The sequence below is a fragment of the Cordyceps militaris genome, assembly GCF_000225605.1.
Source record: "Cordyceps militaris CM01 unplaced genomic scaffold CCM_S00006, whole genome shotgun sequence".
NCBI lineage: Eukaryota > Fungi > Ascomycota > Sordariomycetes > Hypocreales > Cordycipitaceae > Cordyceps > Cordyceps militaris.
The window spans coordinates 1,811,433-1,823,611 of NW_006271974.1; the positions used below are offsets into that span (position 1 = coordinate 1,811,433).

At 32.2% G+C, this 12,179-nt stretch overlaps 2 protein-coding genes across 2 annotated transcripts; both read right to left on the reverse strand.

Moving 5' to 3' along the window:
- Positions 1 to 120: 120 nt before the first annotated feature.
- Positions 121 to 518, reverse strand: CCM_07831 (uncharacterized protein; the record flags this gene model as incomplete). The annotated part of the gene is made up of 2 exons (XM_006672971.1): positions 121 to 188; positions 248 to 518. The coding sequence occupies 2 exons, from the start codon at positions 516 to 518 to the stop codon at positions 121 to 123; spliced, it is 339 nt and encodes a 112-aa protein (XP_006673034.1).
- Positions 519 to 1,140: 622 nt separating this feature from the next.
- Positions 1,141 to 2,700, reverse strand: CCM_07832 (integral membrane protein (Ytp1), putative; the record flags this gene model as incomplete). The annotated part of the gene is made up of 3 exons (XM_006672972.1): positions 1,141 to 2,373; positions 2,426 to 2,503; positions 2,557 to 2,700. The coding sequence occupies 3 exons, from the start codon at positions 2,698 to 2,700 to the stop codon at positions 1,141 to 1,143; spliced, it is 1,455 nt and encodes a 484-aa protein (XP_006673035.1).
- Between the last annotated feature and the right edge of the window lie 9,479 nt (positions 2,701 to 12,179).

Genomic DNA, 12,179 nt, shown 5'->3' on the forward strand with positions numbered 1-12,179 from the left:
GAAAGCACAAAATCATTTCCTCTTTTTGCCGCCAAACGCCGTCCGATATGGTTATTCCGCTCGCGCATAAAGGTTCGTTATTCCGCGTCGTCGTCCATCGATTTCCCGCCATCTTGTCATCTACAGAATGCCCTCCATCTCTGTCTCATCCGGACCCTCTCGGACTTCCTCTCCGCCTTTTGTCGCATCTGCATTATCCAACGTCAGCAAACCAATCCCCCCAACATTCAAACGCAACGCTACATACCAGCCATGGTGGCATCACCGCCCTCGGCTGCCGCCTTGCGCTGCAGCGCGTAGCCCAGCTTCTTTTGCAGCTTGCGCGCCTTCTTGGAACTAATCTTGGCCTTGGGCCCGCAGTTGGGCAGGAGGCCTGGGCGGGCGCCGCGTAGCGCGTCGAGTTTGGGAATCTGGTACTTGAGCTCCGCGGAGCGCTTCTGGGATGTCTTGCGGGCCTTGGCCGCGCGGGCCGCGAGGCGGTTCTTGGACGGGCCGTTGGGGTTCTTGACGGACGGCATTTTGGTGGCGTGTGGAGGAGGTAAAGAGGTAAAAAAGAAGTGAGAATGTTGGGAGAGGAAAGGACCGGAGCTTATGGGATTGCGTCGCAAAGACGACGGCCAACTTTTTCTGCAACTTTTTTTGCCCCACGATGATCTGCCCCACTTTGAATCAACAGGGACCTTGACAAGCAAAGGCGGAGTATTATTGATATATCATGGTATTTTCACATACTAACTATTCCAAGGGTTAGATTATTTCCATAAAGGGTCTGCAGACGTTGTGTCTGAAGTCTGTCGTGTTTACGATGTCGTTTAATCGGTTTACGACGTCTACTCATGTTACCGCCCCTGGTAGTGTGCTTCATTATATCGAGGTCACTCGCCAGAGCGTCATCAAACCTGGCGCCGCCGAACCAAGACAGGGCCCACCCAACAAGTTCAAAAAAACACCGCTGGTATTTGAGTGCTATCGTTATTGAGCTTTATACAAGAAACAGTCCAAAAGACCCAAAGCCACATCTCCATCTTCGCAAATGGATGCGTTTGAATCTGCAAATCAATTACCCCGCCCAAAACGCCGAATAGTGTATATTATTTCCATTTTTGTCTCTTTCGGTATCAAGCCACATGGCCTTGGCATTTAATGAGCCGAGGCCAGGTTGTTACGCCCCAGCGTGCTTGGTGTGTCGGTGCTCGCTCTGGCGGTTCGGTTAAGCATGCGCTGGCTCTCGTCATGCTCTTCTTCGTCGCTGAGGCCCTCAAGCTCGAATTCTTCGGCGTCGCGCAAACGGCCTTCCTCGTTTGAGTTTCCATTGAGTCGGATGTGCCCGTTGCTATATTTACCACCTTCCTCTTTGGTCGAGAGGCGATCGTAGAGATGGATGAGCATGTTTGAAAACAGGAAAACCATAAAAGCAAGGGAGTAGAGAATAAGCGTATATGAGACGCCGTCGAGGCCGGCAGCATCAACCAAAATCATTTGCTCCTCAGTGGCACCCATGAAGAGAAAGCCGGAGGCATACATGAGAAAAACAGGAATGTACTGGAAGCTATTCCAGGTGCGACCGCTTTCGTCAAGCGACTGCTTGTCTTTGAGGATGAATGCGATTTCGATGATGCGTGTGACACCGACAGCCATGAGTGTCTTGCCAAACATGGCGTGCGTCATGGCGCTGACCATGAGCTCTTGGGGGTGTGCAGACATGGCCCAGCCAGTGATGAGAATGACAAAGGCGGGAATAAAGTTGCGCTTGGGATTTCCGTCGCGGTCGCGGCTCAGCCAGATGCCCGCCAGTCCAGCGCACCACCATACGATACCCATCGTGGTGTGCTGCCAGTCGTTCCGGACCCAGGCGCTGCCCCAGCGATGCTCAGTAAAGGTGTTGACGCAGCCCCAAGCGGCAATCACGGAGCTGTCGAAGAATTCTTGTGAGCGACCGGTACGGCGCATCCACAATTGTCCAGCGAGGAGGATAATAGTGAGGACGATGCCGTAGGCGATGAAAGCGCCTCCCATGATGAAGTGGGCGGCGCACTGTCCAAGGTGGTCGCCCTGGCAGAAGCCCAGAGTTGTAATGCCGCCGAAAACCATCTGGACCCAAGCGAGCAAAGGCATGGCCTTGCCAATGACGGAGTGGAAGGGGCGGATGAGGAGGCGGATGCGGCCATTGATGCCGCGCTCCCAGTGGCCCTTGAGATAGAGGCCGAGGACGACCTGGGCGACGAGGAGCAGCTGGAGAATGTTGGCAAAGACGGAGTGGACGTTGCCGCCAACGTATTGGCGGCCGCCGTGAGCGTGTCCGAGGAAGAAGCCGACAAGAGCGAGGGCGGAACCAACAGCCTGGGTCGGGACGTGCCACCGTGATTTGGTGATCTGGGGAAGACATTAGATGACAGGGGTCGAGATGGGGAAAAGATCAACTTACACCAAGGACCATGCCGATGGGGAAGATGACGCCATAAGCAAACATTTGGATAAAGATGTGAAGCCATGTGATGGAATCCTATCATGCTGTCAGCCAATTATTCGAGGTTCCTCATCTCGGCTGGTACACACCAGAGGTTCCTTGGTGACAGTCTCGCCTTCGGGGATCACCTTATGTTGGTTGTGTGCCTGAACAGCGCCAATTAGAGCGGCAGCCGCAAATAGAGACGCCGCCGATGCCAGGCCGGCGGTGTTGTACATTCGTCCGATGGCCATGGCCGCGCTCGTACGCAGTGCGCGTTTCGACTTGGGACGAGAATCGGCGTTTTACGTGTTCGCGTCAACGGCTGCGCCGGAAGGATCCGTATTGCTACGGTCGAGGGTAAATCGAAGCGTTGAGAGTCGATGCTTTTGCTGTTGTGACTACCACGGGCGAAAATGGAAAAGGGAGAGCCTGCGAGATGGAGTTTTGAACAGCGAAAGGGGCGTGTCAACTGGACTAGGTACGGAAGGCCGGATCGCAAGTGCGAGTCTGTAATCCAGGCTCTATTGCGTTGTTGTTGATTGGCCCCCACTGCAGCTGATAGTGGGCCGCAGTTCCCTGTACCCTTGCTTGGCATTACCAGGGGGCGAGACAATATAGAATATAATAGTGGTAATAAAAGCTCTTCTTGGTTCATGATTTTCTTGACTGTTAATGTTTTTGCCTCCCACTGTTATCAACTCTCTTTTATATAAAGTCCGCCGACACTTGTTCTGGCTCGATAGCTTTTGTCCCCTACATGCACGGGCGTGGAACAAGACGACTACTACATCATGTACACGAAACATATCATGATTGGCGTAGTCTCGGTAGATGGCTCGCGAGAAACCACGCCGATTGCCTATTCTCTCATTTTCTTGATTATTATTTCTTTGTTAACAAAAATTGAAAGAAAATTGACTTCAAGTTGTACATGGCGGATGAAGGCCACCGGCTTTGTAGGCCAGTCAGAGACTCAAGTCGGTGACTCGCCAGTAGCCAAGCAGACATCGTTTATATCGCATATTTTTTACCATTGAATCCCGAGAGATTCGAAAACAACCAAGATGATTGATTTTGAATTCGACCGGTAGCCAAAAACCTGTGGCGATGTTGCAGTTGCCAAGGTGCCATGCCCAAGTGAATTGCTTGGAGCCTTGGCAGGGGATCAATAATAATAAAATAGAGTCTGAAAGAGAGAATGTGGCCTATAGATACATGTGGTCCGAATTAACAGTTTTAGGCAACCAAGCCAAAGATTTCTTGGCCGTAATTGACTGGGAAGGTGTTAGTGTGTATGTTAGAATGAAGATGATATTCCTAGGCCCTGCCCTATGCTAGCTACCTATCTAGTAGTGTATAGGGCTATAGCCACTATATAGCCTATAGGCTATAGGTGTCGCTATCTAAATAGCGATATCCTTATTAGATAATAGAAGCTATAATAATAATATCTTTATCCTATCTAATAGTAATTTATCTTCTTATCCTTATAAAATAGTAAAGTAATTTACTATACTTTACTAAATAGTAAAAGAAAAAAAAAGAAAGAAAGCTAAGTTCTTAATTAAATTTCCTATATCTTTCCCCTTTAAGCCTAGTCCTTTAGGATTACTAAGCCTTATAGCTATTCTTTTAGTACTTAATCTATATTATATTTCTTTTTATAACCTTCTTATATTATAGTTATTACTACTATAGCTAGGTTCTTTAATACTCTAGTATATTAGTATATATTATCTTTTTATTACCTTAATATTATAAATATCTTAAGGCTATACTTCTTTATTATATACTAGTAAAGGTAGAATAATAATACTACTTTATAGCTATATTTATACCTTACCTTTTATACTTCTATAAATTTTAAAATATTTACTATTTTTTATAATATACTATATTTATATTTAATTATTTACTATAAAGTTAAAATATTATCTAGGTCTTTATAACCTTTTAGTTATAATCTTATAAATTATAAGTAGAATTCTACCTAGGCTTCTTACTACTAGGCTAGTAGTTATAAGTAGCTTTATCTTAGGTCTAAGAAGGGGCTATAAAATAATATTAGTTATAGCCTTATAAGTAGGCTAATTAGCTATAGCTATAACTAGGCTAGGCTAGCTTCTTATTCTATAAGTAGGCTAGTTAATAGTAATTATAGTTAAGCTTTTAGTTCCTATATTAGCTTTAGTACTAGTACTAATACTAAGGCTAGTACCTACCTTAGTAATACTAGTACTAGTATTTACTTTAGCTCTAATACTTATATAGTTATAGGTTAATTTATTAGTATAGCCTTTATTAAGTATAGTAATAATAGTATTAGTATATATTAATAGTATCTATATCTCTTAGTACTTATCTTAAGGGTAACTAGCTTAGTAGTAGCTACCTTAAGGGTTATTAGTTTAATAGTAGTTATCTTAAAAGCTATTAGTTATATAGTAGCTATAGTTATCTTATTCTTTATAAGGCCTTCTATTAGTCTAAAGGTATACTAGGCTTAGTTTATACTTAGTATTAGTAGTATAGGTAGGAGTAGTTAAGGTAGAGTTAGCTAAGGTAAAGCTAGCTAAGGTAAAGCTACTAGTTATATAGTAGCTATCTTAAGAGCTATTAGTCCTATAGTAACTACTTTAGTAATAACTAGTTTAGTAGTAGTTAGTACTATAGTATTAGTCTCTATAATACTAGTAGTAATAGCTACCTACCTTATATATACTATCTTAACTACCTTAGTCTAGGTATTTAGTAATAGTAACTTTAGTTTATTTAGTATTTAGTATTACTCCTTAGATATTAAGTTATACTATATAAGCTTCTAGACCTTATATAGGCCCTAGATCTATATTTAGATAAGTATTTATCTAAATAGTAAGAATATCTAAGTATCTTTAGTTATAGTATAGGCTATAAGGAATCTAGTTATTATTATACTTTTATTACTAAAGGTTATATATAGATAATTCTATCTTACTATTATTTACTAGTATTTATTAAATATATTAAAGAATAGCTATATAAATTTTACTATATTATAAAATACCTTTCTATATTTATTAAGGAGGGCTATATTAATATATCTAGGTAGATATTCTTTTATACTATTTAGGGTTAATAAGGCTTAGTATATCTCTCTAAGCTAGGTTAAGTAGTTATTTAGGTTATTATTAATTAAGCTTTTAATAAGTTTTAAAACTATTTAATATATCTAATTAATCTATTAATTACCTTTTAGTATAAGTAGTATATCTAGATATACTTTATTATCTATATCTAGGTTAAGCCTACTTTTCTTTAGGGTTATACTTATTTCTTATTTAGCTTATCTCTTTATCTAATCTCTATTACTATTAAGACTAGCTAAAGTAGCTAGATTTATAGCTAGGTCTTATATTATAGATATAGGTAATATTTAATTAATTATAAATATAGGTACTATTTAATTATCTATTTATAACTTATATATTTATATTACTTTAAAGGCTTATTAGCTACTATATAGTATATAATAGTATAGTTATAAGAGGATAGAAGAGAAGGAAAGGAAAGAGAGGGAGTAGGAAAAGGGGTAGAAATATAAGCTAAAGTAGAAGTAAAGAACTATATAGTTAGTTATAAGGAGTATTAGAATAGTACTAGGTATAAAAAGTGCCTAGTACTATTTATATTACTATAAGTTATATTCTATACCTCTCTATTTATTCTCTACCTATATTTACTCTAGGTATATCTACTTATTCTATATCTATTCTAGTAGTAGTTAAGATATATATCTACCTAGATCTTTAGTATAGAGTTATTAGTTATAATTACTACTAAGATCCTTAAATCTTACTTAGAATTATTCCCTAAAGCCTTATTATTAGGTATTATAAATATAGTTAATAGGGTAATCTTTTATATATACTAGTATTTAGTCTAGCTTCTTTATATCCTATTCCTTATATCTATAGGCTAGCTTAAGGTAGTTTACTAATATTATATTATATATTCTTTATAACTATAATAGCTATAGTCTATATACTACTTATCCTATCCTTTCTATAATTATAAATAAGTTAATAAATTATATATTAAATTTATATCTTAATAACTTAGGTATAGAGTAGCCTTTATAGAGTTATAAATAGACTTAATTACTAATTATAAAGAATACTATCTTATATCTTTAGTTATAATAACTTTTTATAGTTATAACTACTATTACTATAGTATTATAGGTTATAATCCTTATTATAATTATATCTAGTTTAGCTACTATAGCTAGTAATAGGCTATTAACTATATCCTAAGGGTTAAAGCCTATAATAACTTTATAGGTATTTTACTTTATTATTATATTTTAGGCTATATTTAACTAAAATTATAGCCTAGGTAGTATCTCTTCCTATCTAGTTATATTAGTTATAGTAGCTAGGTATATATAGATAGCTAATAAGATAGTCTAAATAGCCTTTTTTATCTATTTATTAATCTATAGGTAATATACTATAGAGTATATTAGCTTTATTCTTAGCTATTTCTATATATATTATTATATAGCTAATAGGAACTTAAGGTCTTAGTTAAATAGTATAATCTATAATAGGCCTTATCCTTATAAGAATAAGGTATTTATAATAACCTTTATTATAGTTACTAAGTTAGCCTTATAATTAAGTAGTCTTAAGATAACTGCCTTACTAAACTTATATACTAGTACTACTATATAGGTATATCCTTCTTTTAACTTTAATAAGGCTAGTAGGAAGTTAAAGGATATATAGTAAAAAAGGATTAATAAGGGTAATAATAGCTATAGGTTCCTATATAGTATATAATATATCTTCTTATAGGTTTAGTATAGTTAATATTATTTAAGAAATTTATAGAATCTTTATAGCTTATTATAAATATAGAACTATATTAGAAGATAAACTAGCTTATTATAACCTTTATAGTTTTTAATATATAGGGATTTAAAGAGCTTAGCTATATAGCTACTTAGAATATATAGCTTCTCCTCTACCTTATAACTATCTAGGTATTTTATAACTTTATATAATAGTTTATCCTATTATATAAATAGTAGCCTAGCTTTATTATCTAGTTATAGCTTATTATTTATTTTAATAGTATTAAAGATCCTTTTTTAAATAAGGTTTATAGTATATCCTTTTATTAGTTTAGCCTTAAAATCTAGGCTTATCCTTAGTATTAATATATAGACTAATAGTATATAGTCTATAGCTATATATACTTTAGCTAGTATTATCTTTAGGTAAGGTATATCTAGCTATAGCTCTAATTTATTATCTAGAAGGTTATCTAGTTAGCTTAGTACCTCTAGATATATATATAGGGGCTAGGTTAGTAACCTACTAAGTATATCTAGTATAATATAGTCTTTATTATATCTATATAAAACCTATATATTAAATTAGCTAATATATTCTATAGCTTTAATAAGCTTTTTATTAACTATATATTAAGATATATTATTTATAATATTAAGCTACTTAGAAAGGTTAATAATTAAGCTATAATCTATAAAATATATAGCTAGTAGGTACTAGAAGGTATATAACTAGTAGTAAAGCTTTTATAGTATCTAGATATAGCTATATACCTCTATCTTTATAACCTAGTAGTTCTTTTTAGTATTTAAAAGGGTTCTTAATAAGAAGGTAATAGGCTTAATAGTTATATATAGGGGGTATTATATAACTTACCCTTAGTTAGTAATTTTTATAAAGGCTACCTTTATTATATAATAGATTATTATACCTATACCTAAGATAGATATATCTATATTAAAGAATAGCTTTTAGTAAACTATAAAGTATATAAGGTTATTATAGTTAATAAAGGCCTAGATAAGGCTCTTAAAGTTATCTAATTTAGCCTAAGATAGTATAGCTAGTATTATATAGCTAACCTATACCTTATACTCTAGCTTATAGTCCTTTTTATACTTTTACTATATATTTGATAATAGGCGGCTTTGAAGCCGGAAGAACGATCTCCCGTTACCTAGTATATCTAGCACTTACCCATACCATACAACTAGATAGAAGACACACAATACAACAACTTCACCTCTTACCCTATATGTGCCCTATTGGTCTTAACAATATTTATATTTCTAGTTAAAGAAGGAGTAGCTATATTTTCTATTAATTAGTTCTTTATAACCTAGATAGCTTATCTAGCTTATTTCTTAGCCTTTAATACTCTTTAAAGTACTATCTTCTACTTTTATAGTAGCTTTATAATTATAGTATAATATAATATATTATATCTTAGTAAGCCTATAAAGCTAAGTAAAGACTTAAGTTCCTTTAAGGTCCTAAGGAATTTAAACTTCTTAATTATAAGTAGCTTATCTTTTATTATACTTAGGCCTATAGTATTTACTAGGTAGCTTAGAATTATAATTAATATAAAAGCTATAAAGCTTTTCTTTAATTTAATTAAGATATTATAGCTTAGTAAGCTCTTAAATACTACCTATAGGTCTTTTATATAGTTTTTAAAAGTAAGTAACCTAGTAAAGATATTATTACTATATAGAATACCTTTAGTATCTCTAAGTATATTATCTATTTACTATTAGATATAGGTATTATAATTCTTATAGCCTATAATAGGTATTTAAAAAGTAAACTATTCTATATAGATTATAATTAAGAAAGCCTAGGTTAAGTTAAGGTATAGTAACTACTAGTAATAAAAGGATATAATATTAATTACTATAATATACTTTATATATACTAATTCTACTATAATATTATCTTAATAGTATATTAGGTAGGTATTATTAAGAGTATACCTATTAAAGGTCTTAATATTTATAACTATATAGCCTTTCTACTTATCTCTTTATCCTTATTAGATTATAAAGACTAGGAAAGTAAAAAGGACTTATATCTATATTTATTAGATCTTTCCTATATCTAGAAGCTTACTAATAGTCTACTTAATAATACTTCTTTCTTCTAACCCCTATAGATAGATTTTATATTTCTATATTATAGCTTCCTTCTATTCTAGCTTTAGCTTAATATATATAAGCTTATCCTTAAGGACCTTAATAAAGCCTTTATTTATAAAAAAGGCTATATATCTATCTATTAGCTTCTATATAACTAATATCTATTAGTTTATACCTCTTTAAATATATACCTTTATTAGGTATTCTACTAACCTATTAAATAGGTTATCTAGTTATATTTAAAAGTAAGGTAGTTCTTTATTATAAGTACTAGCTAGCTTTAATACTATAAGAGTATCTATATATTCTACTTAATATACTTCTATATTCTAAGGTAGGGTCTATAGGTAGCTAAGTCTAGTACCCTAATATAACTATAGGTAGTATTCTAAGTTATTCTATAATAGTACTTATATAATATTAGCTTTAACTAGTATTATAAAGGTTATAGTTTACTATAGTATTTATAGTTTATATATATATCTAATATCTAATTTAGCCTTATATATTATAACTATAAGTACTATTTTACTTAAGGTAGCTTATATAGTCTAAGCTATTATAACTAAGTAACTCTTTACTTAAGATTATACTTATATTTATAGTATTATTAAGATTAATATACCTTAGTATATATAAAGTACTATAGTACCTTAGCTAAGTAGGATATTACTCTTAAGGGAGCCTAGTATATCTATACTAATTAGTATATTTAGTTTTAAGTCTAGTACTATAAATATTTAGGCTAGGTAAAGTACTATAGCTACCTAGCTATCTAGTATTATACTAATAAAGTATAATAGGATATAGGTATAGTACTTAGCTTAGGCCCCTTTAAGTCTAATACTATATATATATACTAGGTATAGGTAGCTAGCTAAGGTTACTTCTAGGTAGTATTAAGCTAGCTAGTTCTTATCTACTAGGGTTAGTAAGGCTTCTATATCTATATATATATTTAACTACTTTCCTAAGATCTTTAAATTAGGATATAGCTATAGGTATAAATATATCTATACTTATCCTAGTAATATTTCCTATACTAAAATACTAGTAGCTTTAATAATAGGTAGGTCTATATCTACCTATAGGCCTATAAGTTCTATACTTACTACTATCTCCTTAGTATCCTACTCTCTAGTATCTATCCTAGTACTTACTACTATCTCTTTAGTATCCTACTCTTTAGTATTTATCCTAATACTTACTACTATCTCTTTAGTATTATAAGGGAATATATAGTAATAAGTAATAGTAGTATTATTAGCTAGGCTAAAGGTAGAGAAGCTAGTATTATTATAAGTAATATATATATAGCTATAAAGCTTATTATTTAATTTAAATTCCTAGCTATATTCTTTATAAATATAGAGAATAGGTAGCTTTTTAGTCTAATAGCTTTAGTATCTATAGTTACTTATAACTAATAATTCCTCCTTTTCTACTATATCTTAGCCTATAGCTATAGTAAGATCTATAGTCTAGTTACTATAATCTAGTAATAGTTATTAGTAATAATCTTTATTACTATATTTAAAAAGGTCCTTCTACTATACTTACTATATATCCTACCCTATATCCTAAGTATCCTACTTATATCCCCTCTTATTTATATCTTAGTAATAATCTATATAATAAGCTACCTAGAGGGTATAGTATAGTATTTAATTAAATTAAGGTTAGTTATCCTAGGGTTAGTATAGTTTATTATAGCCTAGGTTAAAACCTTAGCCCTAGTTAGTATTAGCTAAGGCCTAGTTATTATTATTATTATAAGGTAGCTTTTACTTATTACCTAAGGTAGGTAGCTAGACTTCTTATTAGAATAGCTAATATAGCTATTATTATCTACCTTTATATCTATTCTCTTACTAAAAGCTATTCTAATAGCTATAACTACCTTTATTTCCTTTTATTTATAGCCTATATCCTTTCTAGTCTTAGCTATCTTAATTATAGCCTACTAAGACTTATAATTAAGCTTATAGCTATTAAAAGCTATTATTATTATAGCTACTATACTAAGCCTAGTCTTTATTAGTAAGACTATTATTATTATTATTTATAGCTAGATTATAAATAATACTTTAGTAATTATAGATATTTTAAAGGAAGCCTTAGATAGTAGTTTTTTCTAATAATAGGTTTAAAATAGCCTTAATTTTAAAGTCTAGTAAGTTAAATACTTATTAAAACTAGTTTTAAAGATCCTAATTAACTATTTAAATATCCTATAATACTTATAGAATATATATATTTATATTTTTTCTTATCTAGGTATTATCTAGTAAGTAAATAGCTTATTTTAAGTATTTATTTACTTTAAAAAGTAATAGTTTAAAGTAATTAATAAAGGCTATATAGATATTTAATATTAATATATAAAATATATATTATCTATTATCTATTATAAGTATATTTATATACTATTAAAAGGCTATTCTATATAAGTAAATATATTAAATATCTTAAATAGCCTATTCTCTATATAATTAACTATATACTAGTAATTAGTTAGTAAATATATATATATAAATATATAAGATATTTTTATTACCTATTATAATAATTCTTATACTATCTTAATCTAGATATTATAATTTAGGCTTAAAAAAGCTAATATTTACTTTCTATAAGCCTTTTATTATTAACTTATAGCTATATACTAAGAAGGTATTTTAATTAATTATATCTTTAAGTATAACTACTAAAGTCTTAACTACTACTTAGGAGATAATCTTAGTAAGTATATCT